At 41.1% G+C, this 18,349-nt stretch overlaps 2 protein-coding genes across 3 annotated transcripts in view; both read right to left on the reverse strand.

The window, feature by feature from the left end:
• Positions 1-644: 644 nt before the first annotated feature.
• On the reverse strand, positions 645-6,791 carry LOC310945246 (ras-related protein Rab-11B-like). Its single transcript, XM_083911287.1, has 5 exons — positions 6,658-6,791; positions 4,292-4,487; positions 4,006-4,199; positions 3,745-3,825; positions 645-2,235 (listed from the first exon to the last, which is right to left on the reverse strand). Exons 1-5 carry the CDS (start codon positions 6,695-6,697, stop codon positions 2,090-2,092), a joined length of 657 nt encoding a protein of 218 aa, XP_083767413.1. The 5' UTR covers positions 6,698-6,791; the 3' UTR covers positions 645-2,089.
• A 5,171-nt stretch (positions 6,792-11,962) lies between these two features.
• Positions 11,963-18,349, reverse strand: part of pip5k1ca (phosphatidylinositol-4-phosphate 5-kinase, type I, gamma a) — a 45,769-nt gene continuing 39,382 nt past the window's right edge. The window contains exon 18 of one of the 2 annotated variants that reach the window (XM_083911109.1): positions 11,963-12,306. In XM_083911109.1, coding sequence (XP_083767235.1) covers positions 12,194-12,306 — 113 coding nt within the window. In that variant the 3' untranslated portion in view covers positions 11,963-12,193. The remainder of the gene's footprint in view (positions 12,307-18,349) is intronic. The other variant, XM_083911110.1, reaches the window with a different exon arrangement.

The raw sequence follows: 18,349 nt of genomic DNA on the forward strand, positions 1-18,349 counted from the left end.
CCTGACCTAAAACAACCTATAATGCATTTAAACATTTAAATAATGCACATTTCACCTGAACTCTTTCAAAGCCAGACTTATGCACAGATTTATACTTTACAGTCCTGGAAATGGCAGGTTTGTTTACATGGTGGATCCTTATTTATGGAGCTTCTTAATGAACTATTTTGCTGTAAAACTTTATTATCACATCCTGTCTATGAGCAGCTAGCCTGGCCATCATGTGTACATGGACTAAATCATGCACCATACTGCTTTTGTATTGAACTGACACTTTTAAATGTTATAACTTCACTGCCACTTTGCCATTTACTTAATTACTATTAACACTAAATAGAATAATGTGAGATACTGTCTGATTGTTGTTTACTGTCACTTTATTGCTGTTTTAACCAATTTGTACTTTAATCTTATTTTTATAGCATTGATTTAGAGGCTGCGATCTTAATCTTACTGTAATTGTACAATGACAATAAAATTTTTCTATAGATTTAAAAGGGTTGCCTGTCAAATGGACTGTATGTTTGCTCTTTGTACAAATAAAGTGAGTAATGTATCCACAAATAAGCCTCCGTCCTATATGGTCATGTGGACGAGGTGTATTTGTGCTTCAGTTTATTATCTGTAACGTGAAAGTAGCAAAACAAGATTACGTTTGATGTGTTTATATATTTTTGAAGAGACATAACGCATATTAAATCAGTCGCACATGAAAGCATTTCTCACAGCTGAGCGACAAAGAGGCTTTTCAGCCAACCATATAAACAATTTGTTAGTTCGGTTCCACTTTCCCAACAAGCGTGAGTGAAAGTGTTACACGAAGAGCATTTTTTAATTGGTTAATTTTCCATTTAAATGTTCTCAGATTACACATATCTTTATCCATTTCCCTTTAACAGAGATCACAAATTACAGCAAAGGGTGATGAGAAATTATAACAAAAAAACCTACACGTATAGTGCATTTGTTTCTTTTCAACCAACACGGTTTCCTTTACAATCAAGAGGAAAATGTGACTCGATAAAGACGTGTTTTAAAACATAAACGGTGATTTGTCCGACTGAAATGATTGGACAGAAGTGCAAGGATTTTCTTTTTTCGTGACAGCCTCTTTAAAGAGTTTGACCCGAGCCAACTCCAGAGAGGAACTCGAGGCTCGATCCGGGCCGATACAATTATTACACAAATAATAAATCACACAAACCACAATTTATAACGTTACTTTTTGCTATATAGCATTACACATTAGTTTGCCAACAGCGTGGATCGGTTCGCCGTATACACAGAAATAAAATGCAACCTAAGCAGCCGTAAATGAGGAAAAACCCAAAACTGATAAAGGTTGCATCAGTCTCCTTTGGTATCTTTGTGCACTAAGATTAACACACACACACACAAATAAAAACACTTCATTTGTTCCACAATTGCCCGTATTAAGTCAGACAGTCAGAGCCAGTCTGGTCCCAGGCTCATGTTAATTTCATGCCACAGTGGACACGGGGCTCAAAGAGGAAAATTAGAGACAAATAGAAGCTCCAGACAGAGTACACACCAATACTCCAGCCGTACTCTGTCTCCTCGTCTCCTCTTCTACACCCGTATTGCGTGACAGGCAGAATCAGGTCAACCAGACATGAAATTGGGATTCCACTGCAGCAGATCAAGACAAAAAGTCTGCATCATTGCAAGCTGAGGAAAGCAGGCAAGTAGGAACCACTTGAAGTGCGGATACACACTGATCCCTCACCATTCCTGCAGCAGGAGCGGGTCAATAGGACCATAAAGGCTAGTTAATTAAAAAGCAATTGTAGTTTACTACAGCTTCAAGATCATCATAAGAGCTTTACTCTCTCGCTCCTTCTCCGGGCGTAAATCATTGCAGACAGGTCCGTCTGAAATCAGAGACAAATGAACAAAGGGGGAAAAATGGAGCCAGCAAAAAGGAATGTCATATACGAGAGTCTTGGTGTCACAGACTTCTGAAACCGTGAGGGTGTCATGACGACCGCAGCGTGAGAACTGAAGTAAATCAGAGGTGAAGAGAGGAAAGACCAACAGAAAGTCAAACAAGAAAAGGGAAATATACGCGTCACAGGCTTTGGCAGCACGGGAGTTTGCTGCCCCTCTGCCCGTCCGAGGTTGGGGGGAGGCTTATGTCCACTACATTGTTGCCCGGAGACTCGTCGTGTCCAGATCTGTCCGATATTTGCTTCTGAGAGACAATACGGTAGATTTCTGTGAGAGACAAAACAGAGACAGTTCAGCAAAACTTTATGTTACAATGAAATTTAACAAACCCTGGATAACAGGGCTTACATTTAGCACTTGACCCAAAGCTTTCCCTTCTAGATCTGCATCCTGAGAGAAAGACTACTGATTACCGTATTCTCTGGATTACAAGTCACACGTTTTTTCATGGTTTGGCTGGTCCTGCGACTTATATATTAAAACATATAATTTCACATGTTCGTTATTGTCACACTGACAGCCGCGAGAGGGCGCTCTAGGCTTGTGTGCCAGTATCTGCTACTCCTATTACTCCTGTCCCACTGAAGCTGAAAACATTTATCGAGGAGCAGCAAGAAAGTTTGGAGTGAGCTAGACGGCCACAGCTAGAGGTGCAACATATATATGTTCTTTTCTTCTCATTATACATTTTTTAGCTGGTGTTACGTTTACTCCAGAGCGACTTATAGTCCAGAAAATAAGATAATTAAAAAGGTAAATAATCAGTCTTTGAAAACATATGTGACCAAATAAGCTGGACTCCTCTGACATCAAGTGAAGCATGTAAAGATGCACCAACACCAAAATAATCCAGCATCATTACTGACGTATAGGACTTGTACAACTTTTAAGAAGAAGCTGACACATCAGACTGAGAACAACAACACCAATATAATGTTCAGTATTTCCTTTCATCATCATGTCCAATATTAATTTCATGACCGTCTGCTATATTACTGGTCTGGAGCCAGGTCTGTTGGACGTTCCTGCCTGTTAAAGGGAAGGTTTTCGTTGCCACCAGAGACTTTATTTTTATATTTCACCCTTTTGCCCTTTTGATATTTTATTTTGTTAGATTTTTGAAAACATTTGGGTCCTTAATAAAAGTAATGCGATGAATGTGGCGGACGATGTGTAAAGTGGTCCTCTGCAGTTGCCTATTTGAACTCATTTAAATGTGTTTTGTTTCATGTGAGAATCTTTGAGTTTGAAACAATGTGAAAATAATAATATGAGGTTTGACACGTGACAAATTGGGAATCCTTTTTAGAACAGAGAAATGTTTTTTTTCTTTTTATTTTCTCCTTATTGATTTACATCTTATTATGTTGATTTATTGTTGTTAATCATATTTTATTCCTTCTTTATTAATAGAATTAAACTGAAATTATTAGTAAATATATTGGTAATAAACAAAAACTTAAACCTGGGGTAGGGCGTTTATTTTTGGCAACGTTGGGGAAAAAATCCATAATAATGTTTCATCTTATATTATGAGTAGACTCGACTTCTGTTGTCACGTGACGAGAGACTTTGGCCAATCACAGCTCATTTCAGAGAGCAAGAGCGCTCCTATTGGCTCAGGACAGAGAGGAGAGCGCTGCAGAAAGAGGTCTCACGCTTCTTCGCATTCTGGCGTTTTTTTCTTGCTTTTTACCGACTGCAGCTTTAATGTTACATTATGAGTAGATTCACAGTAAGCTGCACATTATATTTACAGTTTATCACTTTTCCTACCTGTGAGGATGTTCTTAAAGGCTTCTTCTACATTAGTGGAGTCCAAGGCGGAGGTCTCAATAAATGAGATGGAGTTCTTTTCTGGAGTAGAAGAAGAGCAAAGTATGTTTTACACATTAAAAGCAATTTAAATGTATGTTAACAGACATAACATAATCTTCAAGTAAGTGGTTAAACTGAAGATTTCATTAAAAGCATAATTCTGCTTTAAGCACAGGACTATTTTAAATGACGCAATGTTTCCCTAAAAGCAAGACTCACCTGCAAAGGCTCGAGCCTCATCAGTGGGCACTGCCCTGAGGTGGCGGAGGTCGCTCTTGTTTCCAACCTGCATGATGACGATGTTGTTGTCAGCGTGGTCCCTCAGCTCCTTCAGCCAGCGTTCAATGTTCTCGTATGTCAGGTGCTTGGCGATGTCGTAAACCAGGAGAGCTCCAACTGCACCCCTGTAATATCTGTCGACAGCGTAAACCAGGTGAATACAACGACTGTATCATCGTTATTCCAGCGCTCTATCTGCATCAATATACACAGAGAAGACACTCACGCTGAGGTGATCGCTCTGTAGCGTTCCTGTCCAGCTGTGTCCCAGATTTGTGCCTTTATCGTCTTGCCGTCCACCTGGATGCTGCGGGTGGCGAACTCCACCCCGATGGTGCTCTTGCTCTCCAGGTTGAACTCATTTCTCGTGAAACGGGACAGCAGGTTACTCTTCCCCACTCCAGAGTCTCCGATCAGCACGACTAGAGACAAAACATGCAGTGTTAGTCTGACAGACTGAAGAAGTTAACCCATGGTGACCCATGGTGACACCCTTGTAACACACACTTTGAATGTCCTAAAATCTTCCTTATACAGCTTTTTTGTTGACTTTTACTCATTAAGTCCCTAAGTGACATATTCTCAACGTCCTGGTGTGGTGGTAATGTGACAGTCATGTGACTGTGACAGGAAGTGACTTCCCAAAAATTGCATTTTGACATGTGCACACAAGTGAAGGACCTAGCTCATTTTAAAAATCATTTTTTTTGTAACTAAAGGTGAGTTAAAACCAATTGAACAATTGTTATGCGTTAATAAGGTGTCCTGTATTACATTTAACTTAGTTTGACCATATTTCATGAACAAATTAATGTAGAACAAGTTACAAAAATATCGCTGTGACATATACGTCACATCGGGTGTTATCCTTAAAATATTCTTGGAAATTTTGATGTGACATATTTGTCACAATAACAAGAATGCTAATAAGCCGCTCAATTTAGCTACACTGTTTAAATTATTTTGAATTAATATATGTTATTTTGTGCAATTCAAAGTACAGTTGAACACATATAATTAAAAAATAATGATAAATTATTATGTTATTGATCAAATATATTACAAAACTATTTTTGCATATCAGTAAATAAAACAAACACAATTCACTGTCCTATGCTGGTCCCATTTGAATGTAGAAGGCTAATTTTTTAATTGATTTGTAGTATGACTTATAATAAGCACTACACTGTTGAGAATGCACTTGAGATCATCATGGGAGATGACAGTGAATTTGAAGGCTGTGACGACGATAGCTTGGATGAGGACCCTGATTACACTCCCAACAAAAAAGAGAGATGAGATGTGATTATCTAATTGTGTTAGAGATTAAAAATGTAAACGGGAGAAGCCAAGCTCTAGCCCTGTTTCTAACACTAAAGTCCCAATAAGTCTTTCCATGATGGGCCATTTTCCTTTTGCTATAAAAGCATTTTCTAATGTGTTTATTAGTTCATTTGTATATCTTACCTTATGCTCGTTTTTTGATAATGTCAGCAAGCTAGCTTAGCCAAGTGACAGTAGTTAGCTTTAACGTTATTTACACGTCAAATAAAACAATTATATAATAAAACATTTACTCTAAACTACAGAGGACGGCTTTGAATAGTTCGCATGTTTTAAATAAACTTAAAGTCGTCTCAAGTGACAGGTTCTAACGAGGCCGAGTAGCTACCGTGTTAGCATCATAGGCTAGCAGGCTAGCTTACTTATTTAGCCACTGAACGTTAGCATGCTAACGTCAACTGCCATCACTCGAGAGTTTAAAGTCTAACCGTTACACCAGTTAAGACGTTAGTGTAACGTTCACGTCACACACCGATCACTTTGTCACCAACGGTTCCCAAACGTCAGTTAACTTCGTACTTTAACTTTTACAAAAAGAGGGCTAATCGAACAGTTTTTGGCTAATTTCTATCAAACTTTCTGTTTAACCTGCGAATATAAGTGATGGTGTAACGTTTAGAGTTAATTTTATGGTGTTAAACCAAAGTCTAACTCCTTATCTTTGTAACCAAATGTCGTTTTAACGGCCTAATGTATCTTTGTGTTTACAACAGTGGTCAAAGGGAAGCTAACACCGGTGAATTAGCCGTGTGCTCCTCTCGGCCCTAGCCGGACACCCTGATCCCCTCGCTGGAAACACTGGGAGCTGCTGGTCGTCCACATTAACATCAGTGTTATTAAAACATCCAGGACCATAATTCAGTACTTCACAATTAAAATTAAATGCTTTAACAGCTCCAAAATATACCTGAACGTCTTCTTAATTTACATTTTTAGTGTAAACCAGCACCTGAGCCGCCCAGGTCGAGCGTCGCCCAAACGTTCTTGGTGCTTTCTCTCACTTTATTTGACTAATTTGACATGTAAATGGCCATGTACAAACATGAAAATTTACTTTAAGATTCTTAGAAGTGTGTAAATAAATTATAATTGCACTTCGGTGGTGATCACCAAGTAAAAGCACCACGAAAAGACCGGAAACTGCGGCAGCCCCGACCCGTCCGGATAGGGCTAATACCAGCGAACAGCGTCCGACTGCTGTTACATTCCCTATAACACGCTTTAATTCACCTTAAAGGGAGAAATTACCTTTGAACAAATAGTCGTATTCATCATCTCTGGTCCCCATTTTAGAAAACTTGTTCTTTTGTACTTTTTTTAAGTACTTTTCCCGACAAACAACAACAACAATCCTTCACACCCGGCAGCTCGTAGGCACCGCCCTGCAAGGAAGAGAACGTGCACGTGAGCTTAGGGAACGTCGCTTTCGACCAATTGAAAAGAAGATCACGTTGAGTGACGGGTGAAAGAGCCAATCAGCTGCTTCCTTTGACAACGCCCGACCAATCATCACGCAGAGCAGAAGACAAGGCAAAGCATTTCGACGCCCTGTCTTCGGTAGATTGAGCAACATTTAATATTATACAGCATTTTTTTTAATCTTTATTGAACATGTAACAAAAATAATAATACAAACTAAATAAAGCGAATGAGCAGTAAAAAGGAAAGCAAAGCTGCAAGCAAATAATAAACGATAACACATGACTCAAATAATATAGTTCCTGTTCAAAGGGATAGGAAGAAGTTAAAAACGTGTCTGGTCCTATCCCCTCTTATTTTTTTTAAAATAATGATTTATTATTATCATAAGCAAGGTGAATATTCAGTTTGAATCAAAGCAAAACAACGACAAAGAGAAGAACAACAGATAGAGAAGAACAAAACAAAACAAAAAACAACAAAAAGTGTAGTGATCCCTGGAGAAGTGGGTGCACTCTCTATTTTTGCCCTTTTTTAATGCACATGTAAGACTAATCTATTTAGTCTACCCCAAAAAACGCCAGTAGTATTTGCTCATTGTCACATCATTTCTGCAGCTTGATCTCAGGGAGGAAGGATTAGGAATTTACTAAACCAACACTGGCCCACAGACGAGTGAGAGACTCAACTCAACTCTGTATTTTGAGTGAACTATTCCTTCTTCCTGCAATGACACCTATTCTCACTTGGCAAGTCAGTAGTTTCTCTTGTAAACTGTGTCTTTAAACAGCTGATTTGCAACAGATAGGTGTGCCACTATTATGAAATTAACTTGATGACGTTTGTGGGTCTCACCGGTCACACCGGCGGCATCAATGTAAAATATCAGGCTTCAGTTATTTTTTGAACATTTATTTAAATAAATTCAGATCTGAATTTGACAATGCATCACTGTTTATATTATATTATTATTATTAGATATCTTTATTTATAATGCCGTTTTCATTAAATTCCATTTTCTTAGCAACATTTTGCTTTACAAGAGAAATATAAATGCCAGTTTTAAACTATGATATACTGAGAATTTACTTTAAAATTATATTACAGGTAACCTGCCCACACTGCTCCAGAGTGTCTTGATCCTTTTGTTCGTGCGGATGGGCCATTTACCATCATGATGTTTGTGTCAACAACACACACACACACATACCTACAGTAGATGCAGTATCACTTTAACAGCAGATCTCAATAAAGGAAAACATCAACTGCTGAGTTTCTCCAGTTCTGCAGCTTCACGTCGTCAGGGCAAATAAACTGGTTCAACCAAAAACCTACAGTTTTAAATGGGAGCCAGCTGAAGAACCCATTTTGGTGGACACACAGATTGATTTAAAACACAAGACACACAGAAATTTAAGTCAAAAGCAACTGGACTTGGTTGTTTGTCTTGGAAGACGGTTCATCCAAGAGGCTTCATCAGGTCATTTATCTGACCAGTCTGTCCCAGCCTGGTATATATACAGGTATATACCGTCTATACCTTTTATTTTCTATTGTTTAATTCTTCTTTGTTACATATAAATCTAGCCACATGAATGACATTCTTGATGTGCAAATGGAGCAAAAATAAAGGTATGTCTTATATGTATTTGATCCCTAAAAGACAAACTAAAGCCTCCAGAACACTGCTTTTGTACATTTAGTCACTTAATCATGATACGGCAGGAGGAAAAGTGTCGCATCTTGATCAGATGTCATGAAGGTAATCATCGACCATTTTTGTCTGCTTGTGAATATACATTTTCAGCCCCTTTAGTGTCAAATAACACAAAATAATCATTGTGATCCACATGATAAACTGATAAACCTTCTTGTACGTCACATCTGGATAGGCGATTTTTGATGCAGAAGTAAAATATCTTTACAAAAACGACTCCAGAGGTCGATATAGTGTTTATTTATGTATATTCTTTTGAAAATCTAGTTTATATATAATTTTCCTACACATTGATTAACAGGGGTTTTAACCTGCAAGTTGCACTTTGCCCTAGGGAGGTGTTCCAGGCACGTCCAGCTGGGAGGAGGCCTCGGGGAAGACCCAGGACCAGGTGGAGAGATCATATCTCCACACTGGCCTGGGAACGCCTCAGGATCCCCCAGTTAGAGCTGGTTAATGTGGCCCGGGAAAGGGAAGTTTGGGGTCCCCTGCTAAAGCTGCTGCCCCCGCGAGGTTGAAGATGAGATGAGATGAGATGAAGTTGCACTTTAAATTTGACGCCCCAATGACTCTCATGACTCTTAAGACCTGTGAACTCAGGAGTTAATGCGTAACAACTGAAATCAGTCTCCGCGGAAGTTTAAACGATCACAGACTGTGTCAAAAAATCCAACCGGTTGCATGACGATCAACAAGGAATCAATAAAAACATGATGTGACATTATTCTCCATGAACAACAATTCACAGAACTGCTTTATTTTGTATTCATTCTGATTGAGTCCAAACACACACACACATACAGCCATCTATTTATCCTCGCGTATAAATAGATGAATATACACAGATATACATAAATACACATTTCTGATATGCATATTCATTTTTAAATCATGCTATGTCTCTGTTAAAGGACTCTCCCTATTGGATGAGGGCACACAGCGATTTGAAAACACATACACAACACAGCTGAACAGTTGGAAGAATCCCTATTGATTCGCATTTACAGTAAAACTCCACAAATCTCTCAACGTTGGATATCTCACAGAGACACAGCTGTGGCTTATAGACCGTAAATATACACCAGCTGCATCTCGATAAACACACCGAAGAGTATGGTACAGTAAATTATGTAGATTGCAATCGTTTTCTTGCCCAGCAGCAAAAATAAAACCAAATAAAAATAATATTCTCCGATTCAAATGGAAAATATATTTGTATATCTTTATATATGTATTTATATTTGTATGTACACATTCTCAGGAGCACGACGATGAGAAACAAAATAAATACAACAGCACGAGTGAAAAAAATGAGAGGCCTACACGTAGAATTCATCAATATAAGGCAATAAAAACGAACTTAAACGCTAGACTGTACAAAGTATTGCTGCTATGGTCTCCGTCCGATGAACAACAGCAAACTGATTACAACTGGCCACTGCACGTCATGGGAACATACAGGTTTCTATTTCTACAATGTCTGACATTGATGTGTCCTCCCTTACGCACAAACGCACGCACAGAGAAGTACCGACACACTGAAGATACGGTTTCTGAAGTGAGATTTGAAAAAAATAAATACATCAGCTTGCTGAACTTTTAACTTACTCGAGAGTCCTAAGATGTCACAGAGAGACTACAGTAAACACTAACCCTACAATGACCGGGACTGACTGCACCAACACACACACACACACGCACACACACGCACACACACACACTTCATAACCCTAAAAAGAAACGCGGCCCAAATATCAGCCCGTGTGAGCAGAAACAAAGGTCACGTGATGTATGTTTATTTGGCCTCTATCACTAGTTCATCTTCATCCTCTTGATAAGTGCAAACAACATTCAACCCTTTTACGAACGTCTGCGATTCACCGAGTCAACACTGCGACGTTCTGCGTTCATTCAAATACACAGATAACAGGTACGATACTGCAAACACGACGACTGATGCTCTAACATCTACGGGCATTTTGAAATGTCCAGTCAATGGATTTTTCTCATGAGGAGGAGGCGAGGGCGGCCGGGTATACGGCGACTGTCACTGATATGCTGATTATTTTTTCACAACACAATGAATTTATACTGTTACAAATGAGTTGTGTGCATCTGTCCAAAAATAGGGCAACACTGGAAGACACTGCAATGGTGTGAAGGTGGCTGTAATGACCGACAACGTCTGCTGCTGCTAGTGTTGCTTCTGTTCTGCGTGAAGTGGTAGTAACACTGAGTTTACACTGAGCGACAAACTGTGAAACCGAAAAGCTGCAGGGATGAAACGACGGGGGAAACGAAAACGAAAGTTCTTTGGATGCAAATCGCAAAAGAGAAAATAAATAAACGAAAAGCATTGAAGCATTTCAGAGTGAGAAAGTACCAGAAAACAGTGAAGATTCAAATAGAAACAGACAAAATAAATAAAAGTAAAAGTAGTAAAAGAAGAACAATTCTGAAATACAAAAAAATGTTGCAAAAAAAAGGTTTTTATATAAATAATAAATGATTATGCTATGCTTTTAATCCTTTTCTCTTTAAACATAACTGCATATATTCACTACTGGAAATGTGAGGACGACATGTTGTGTTTTGGCCGAGCGATGGTTATCGTTGTGACTCCAGTTCTTTGAGCACAAGCAGCGAACGCCACAGGTTCGACCCCTCACTCCTCACTCAGCACACTAAAATCTACACGTCCTGCTCGCAGGTGGACGCCACAGGCAGCAGGGAGACCACGGCAGGAGGAAAAGTGTCGCATCCTGACCGGATGAAGGTAATCATCGACTGTTTTTGTCTTCCAAGTTGTTGAAAGAAAGCTTGATGCCCGGCGAGGGTTCAGTCGGTCCCAAGGAGGGTTGGCGAGTTCATCCTGACGAGCGCGGACATCAATATTTCAGTGTGCTGCTCTGCTGAGTGAGGCTACATCCACACTTCTACGCTTTCGTTCTGAAACGGCGTTTCAAAACAAAAACGATCTCCGTTCGCACCGGCGTTTTAACTCCGTATCAGAAATAATCTACGGCCTTATCACGCTTAGCATGACATCACAAAAAGGTTAGTTGTCCGAGCCAACCGATGAGACTGACTGACGTGAGTGTCCGCGTCATAGTTTCCAAAACGTCTCAGCTTCTGCTCGTCCAGACTAAAACGCAACCCCGGAGTTTCCAAGCTAAGTTCGTCGTGTGGATGGGAGGTGAACATGTTTTTAAAACGCAGGAGTGTGGATGTAGCCTGGTCTGAAGTCTGTTAGAGCGCTGCTTCTCCCTTAACTACAACATTGTGTACAATACCTTTAAAAAAAAGGATTCACCCCACATGAAAGTACCGCGTTTCATCGTCTTACAACATTAAAGGGGATTTAATGTGAACATGAAAACTGTGGTGGGGTGAATACTTTTCCCAGGCACAGTAAGTTATTATGTTCTTTTATGTTACAGGTCAAACATATAAGACTACAGCCGTTTACGCACTACTGTATGTGTGTCACATACACATTATTATTTAATCGATATAAGTTTCATTTGTTGAGGATGAAAGGCCGGGATGGTTGGAAATCAGTGATGTCCGTCACTGTCAGGATTTTTTTCCCTCTCTGGTATGCAAGTCACTTTCCCCCCTCAGTGTGTTCAGTTTCTGTACGCGAGTTTAAAATCCTGGTTCAGACAGAGATCCTGCTGCTACCGCTGAGGTCCGGACTTCAGACCGCAGAGTCTTCTCCGTTGAGGCGTTCACTCCGCTCTGCCCGAGAACACGGTTTACTGTTGGAGACAGACAGGAAATGTTTTAGGCAGGGTACACAGCATCACACGCTTTTATTTCCCCAGGGTGGAAAATGCGTATCTGCACCACATGCTAATGAAAAGGAAAGAGACATTCTTCTTTTCAGAGCGCATTTATAACATGAAGTATCAGATACGGACCTCTCGTGTATTTAAAGTGAAATTCTGGCGTAAAATCATCCCATGGTCTTTTTCGGCACTTAGATTCATCAAATAAGCCATCGATCATTTCTTTTATGAACTATTAACGGAGAAATCCTGGAGAGTTGCTAACAGTTGGACGTGGCTAACACTGATTAGCTCGGGGCAGTACAGTGAAGGCATTACAGCGTCTTTTTTAACCACTAATTCGGCTCAAAATAACACCAAACCTCTGCAGCAGCATGAGAAGAGTCCCCACACAGAAAACAAAGCACCAATGGGCTCCTCCCTTTTGGATTGACTTTGGTAATCCACTTGAATGGACTTTACTATGAGCTGGTACAGGGGCCAGTAGGTAAGTCTTTAAAATACACTTTTAGTAAACTCTGGGTTCACTTACTACGTTTTCTGTGTAGGGACTCTTCTCATGCTGCTGTAGAGGTTTGGTGTTATTTTGAGCAGTATTAGTGGTTGAAAAAGCTGTTTTAGGGCGGCTGGTGGCACAGTGGTTAGAGCAGTCGCCCCATGTAAAGAGGCTGAAGGTCCTCGAGGCAGCGGCAGCAAAGGGCTGCAAGTCAGAGTCGAACCCGCGGCCCTTTGCTGCATGTCTCCCCCCATCTCTCTTACCTCATTTCCTGTCTGTCCCATACATAATATAGGCTTGTAAAACTGAAAAAAGCCGTTTTAATGCCTTCACCGTACTGTCTCGATGGCTTATTTGATGTATGCAAGTGCCATAAAAGACCATGGGATGATTTTGCGCTGGAATTACACTTTGAACAGACTTTGCGTTGTTTTCTCCAGCTGCCATGTGTGTTAAACAGACATCATCTATAATATATATATATATATAATTTGTTGTAGCAGAAAGTGTCTGCAGTGTATGTTATTTAAAATTGGAAAATTAAGGAAGCACGGCAGCCAGTTACCTTCATCACGACCAGAACGATAAAGCATCGTTTTTATATGGAAAACTGATTAAGTTAAAGTTTTTATGTTAGGAACACATCTTGGTTGGGACATCCAGGTGTAAATGCGTCTGAGAGGATGAGAAATCAAATGAAAGGGGGAAAACTTCAATGGTTGATGACAGTTTATGGGCGAATGCCGCTACACTGAACAAAGCAGACGAGCAGCCTCCGAAACCACAACCTCACGTAAAAAACCTCTAAAGGAAAACAGTCAAAACCATTTATCCTGTGACTTCACGTTTTTATAACATGGTCTAATTTGTCAGATTGACCTGGCAGGCAGATATCTCTCTAAGGTGAGAACATTTACAATAAAACACAGAAGATAAACTCTAAAAGTAATACATTGCAGTGACGCAGTGTAGTGAATATTGAGCGGTTTGTTGTTGGAGGGACAAAGGATGGTTGGTCGTGGAGTAAATGGTCATGCGAGGCTGCGAGTGACCATTTTCACCCCCTTATAGATGAGGAATGGCTGCTTTAACGTAGAGGTGGGTTTCTGGAGTAATTACTGAATTTTTAATCAAAGAATCTCGTTTTACATTTACTGTAAAATCCTCTAATGTAAAGTTACAACTGATCCTTTCCCTCCGTGTTACCCCGAATAAAAAAAACCTCAAACACAACTGGTTTCATTACTCGTCTTAGGAATTTTCCTGAACTTTAGATTTTTAGTCCGACGCTTCTCACTTACTGTCTCTCTTTCCCAATCCCCATCTGGCAGGGCCTTAGACTCTGAGCCATAGTGTAGCGGAGAGTACACCCAGGTCCTGTCGTCTTGAGGCTGTTTTTACACACCCACCACAGCAGAGGGGGCCAGAGGGACAGAGGAAAGGCCAGAGGCACAGAGACAAGCAGCAGGGGCAGGCAGGAGAAAGACAGGGGAGACCACAGGAGAAGAAAAGACAAGACAGGAAATGAAAATTAGGGATGCATATAGGAGGAAATGTTGCTGAGAGACATCGGAAAGTGTGAATTTGACATATCAAGTAGGTGTAAAATGTTAGGAGTGTAAAAAGGATGTGGTAATCCTTTTGGCGGTTAGCAGACTTGAACACAGAGATGAAAAATTTGGCAAATAACAGGTTGTGGCGGTACAGAGAAGTGCTGTTAAGCATGTCATGGTTACGAAGGGTCTGACTGACATGTGTTTAAACCATATTTCCTGTGTGTTTCGTCCCATTTGGACTAACTCCTGGGAAGCAAAGGGAAGTGTGCAGGGCGAGGGATGAGTCGCCGCATCAGCCAAACAGGGGAGGATGAGGAGCGGGAGGGGAGGAGGTGGGGATGGGAAGAAAGCCAGGATGCCGGGACAGTCAGACACAGAGAGCATCCTCAGTCGAAGCCAAGCCCAAGAACAGGATGGTTTTTTTTTTTTCCTTTCCAACAAGCAAAAGCGCTCTTTGCATAAAACCTTCAGTAGGTTCCTTGGTGCTTTAGGTACCAGCCCTTTAAGAGAGGGAAGTTGGTGATGATGACGGAGGCGGAGTGGGTTGATGTCACACACACGCTTAGCTCAGCACCACACGCTAACCACTCCGGTGCAGTGGGGGGTGGGGGGGATAAGGGAGGCTGGAAACTAATTTAAAAGAAGATGAATAAAGACAGACTGTGTTTTCTTTACCTGCCTCCCTCACTTCATAGGTATTGTTCTTTAGTTTGAACACACTCACAAAAACACCTGCAGGGATTTTATCGCACAAATCATGAAGCTGCAGAAACACTGTACACACGTTTCATCAAACCAACAGCATTGTACTGGGACGGCTAATCTAGTCTAACACCAGGACAGCGCAACACACCGTCTAACTCACTTCTCACTTACTGGCCCACAGGACTGGCATTTCCTCCTGTGCCGGAAAGGAGAGACCACCCAGGTCCTCCCATCGGGGAACTGACAACAACACGGGCGTATGGCACAGAAGAGACAAACAAAAAGAGATGGAAAGTAAGGCAGAGAGTGACAGAAGAGGGAGGAGAAGATGAAATAACACGATGAAAGAAAAGGAGGAAGCGTGCTGAGGTGAAAATGGAAAAGATCTGAACGTGTGTAACCCAGCAGAGAGAAACACCGGATGAGTCAGTGGTGACAGATAGATTAACAGTCCCCCCACCCCTTCAACATCACACACGGTATCCCACCACTTTCAGTATGACTCACGAGGACAATCACAGGGCGGAGGAAGAGCAGAGAAGTGGAGATGGAAGATTTCAGGACTAGATGGAACGGGGGAAGGTGAAAATGATTTTAAGAGTCGGGGTAAAATGTGCGAACGGGGCCAGAGGACGATGGAGGTGAAGAAGTGAAGATGAGACACACACAAAAAGAAAAACTATCAGACGTGGAGGACGGATGAGATCGGGAATCATGAAAAGTGAATGTGGAGACTGCTGATAGCGGCTGAATAATTTAGTCACCAGCCACTCTGAGGTACCTGTGAAGTGAGGACACACACATACACTCACATACGCGCACACACTCACACACACGTGCACACACTCACACCTGTGTCCCTCTGTGTCTTGAGAAATCACTCCAGTCTCGCAGCTAAATGATGTGCTGTGCTTTCCCAGAGGAGCTACGTGATCACATGTGCTGCCATCTCTGGTCTGAAAATTCAAACATATTCCCCGTCCTTTCCTTCGACACTCGCTTGAAATTTTAAGGTTTGAAAAAATATAAAATATGTTCCTTTAAAACAAAGAGGATGCTCCTGCAGTTTGCCTGCACTCTAACCAGAGGCCACCAGGAGAAAATGACTGTAATCATGTTTTTTATCTGTTGTCTTTTAGATATTAAAGGTAATTTGTAAATTTCATGTACAGCTGCCTTTATTTTTAATGTTAGGTGGGTTCCTTTACAAGCCCTCTGTTTTTTTTCATCATGTCTCATGTTTATTTCTTTATGTTTTATCATATTTTATATGCACAAATAAAGAGCTAGAACTGAACTCAGGAATACAATAAAAGCAATGGACAGAAAGGCAAGTGAAGTCATATTAAATGTGATTGTACAGTTTGGTCATGCTGTTATGAACCATAACACTCTCTCTCTCTCTCTTACAATCATAAAAAACGTAAATGTACAAGCAGAAATTATATAAGCAGTGGATTTTTGCCTGAGAAAATACTGCCACGAGACACTGCTCAATGGACAATAATTCATAAAATCACACAGTTTTTGGTGGTTCAGAAAGTGCTTCTGAACTGCTCCAACCCCTGAAGGATATGAGAAGCAATTAAAACGTCGATACAGGGGCGATAGCACCGACATGGTCCAGTGGTTCCTGCTTTTTCTGTGGGAATGTTGTGAACCAGCACGTGAGGCTGAGCAGCCGCGCAGAAACGTGATTTGTGTGGGATGTCAGAACAGTGATGATGATGATGGAGATAGCAGAAACAGACAGAAGGAGCACAAAGGACAATCAGATGCCGACTGAGCTGCTGAGTGAAGCCGCAGAGTTACAGTTTGAATGCAAACGTGCAGACTCTCCCGTCACGCGGGGGACCTTATCTCCCTTATAAGGTCTACCTTATTTCTCCCGCTAATCCCCCGATTTTACAGTGAAGGAAACAGGTAAGCTTGTAAACGTAATTTACCACTGGGCCAAGGATTGACACATTTAACCCTCGACTTCTCTGAGAATTCGGCTCGAAGCTCCAGAAAATAAAGACATGGCAACGAAAAGGTCGCTGTAAGTGCGGTCCACTCTGCAGATCGACTGACACAGGAGTCAAAATGAAAACTGAGGTCTGCTTCACGTCTGGTGAACCCGCTCTGAAGCTTCATACCATGCAGCTTATCCTACCAACAAGTCCACTAAATATGCACCTAGGTGTACGTAGGCGATCTGAGTGAGGGGCTAAGAAACAATCAAAAAATCCAGGACAACTATGATTTTATTCCAGGATATTTGGTCATTTTAATCAATTTTCAGGAGTTTCAATGACGGGAAAACTAGTCTCTAAACGTCCAGCTTTTCCAGGACACGTGGGAACCCTGTTTGTCCTCTTGTGATTGCACTGCCAGCAGCGTGTTTCTGTGTAGTCACACTTCAAAGTGTGTACACTCTCACTCATGCATCACTACAGACCCCCTGCTGCTGTGGACAGAGAGAGTCCGTCTTTTGAAGCATGAACTGGGCCTCGGTCAGATGAGAGGGCTGTTGAATAACTGAGGGAGCTCTTTGACTAACCTGTTGGCCATTAGGATTTCTCGTGCCACATTAGAGGGTGTTTGATTCCTGATAAGAAACACCCAGTAGGAGCGCAGCCAGGTGGGAACATTTCTATCTGTAACTGTGATCGCTGGCGTCACTCTCCATCCTCCACCTGACACTCATACATTCATTTATAGCTGAGCATCAAGACCGTCTGATGATATCCCGCTGCTTTAAGTAGGACGATCCTGTAACACTCCAAACTGCGATAGCTTCAGTCGAGTGCGTCTGCGGCCTTGTTGTCGATCATATTAGACAAAACAAAGTGATGCTGACATGCTGTTATCACACTGTGCACACTGCAATACACTGTGTTTAAGATAATAGTTCTACATTTTAGGAAACACATCTTATCACTTTATTGCTTTGAGTTAGATAAGAAGTGTGACTCATGTCTGTACGCTAAATAGTAAGAAAAGCCAGAAGGCTGTTAGCTTAGTTTAGCTGAGTGTAAAGACTGGAAACAGGGAGGAACGGCTCGCCTGGGTCTGTCCGAGAAGAAAGAAAATCTGCCTACTAGCACCTCTAAAGCTGACTTATTAACATGTTTGATTTGTTTGTTTCATCTGTACAAAAAACTAAGTGTAAAAACAAAATGGGGGGTTATGTTCCTGACTATTTCTTATTAATAATTAACCACAAAGTTCATGTATATGTGGACGACCTGACAGCGCTCCAAAAGTAAAACCA

This window comes from Echiichthys vipera (assembly GCF_963691815.1).
Source record: "Echiichthys vipera genome assembly, chromosome: 3".
Lineage (NCBI taxonomy): Eukaryota > Metazoa > Chordata > Actinopteri > Perciformes > Trachinidae > Echiichthys > Echiichthys vipera.

Coding starts and splice junctions, on each gene's coding strand:
- LOC310945246 (XM_083911287.1), bottom strand. CDS start 6,697: ATGGGGACCAGAGATGATGAATACGACTATTTGTTCAAAG. Junction 3,826..4,005: donor TGAGGCTCGAGCCTTTGCAG/GTGAGTCTTGCT, acceptor CTTCTACTCCAG/AAAAGAACTCCATCTCATTT. Junction 2,236..3,744: donor CTTTAAGAACATCCTCACAG/GTAGGAAAAGTG, acceptor TGTCTCTCACAG/AAATCTACCGTATTGTCTCT.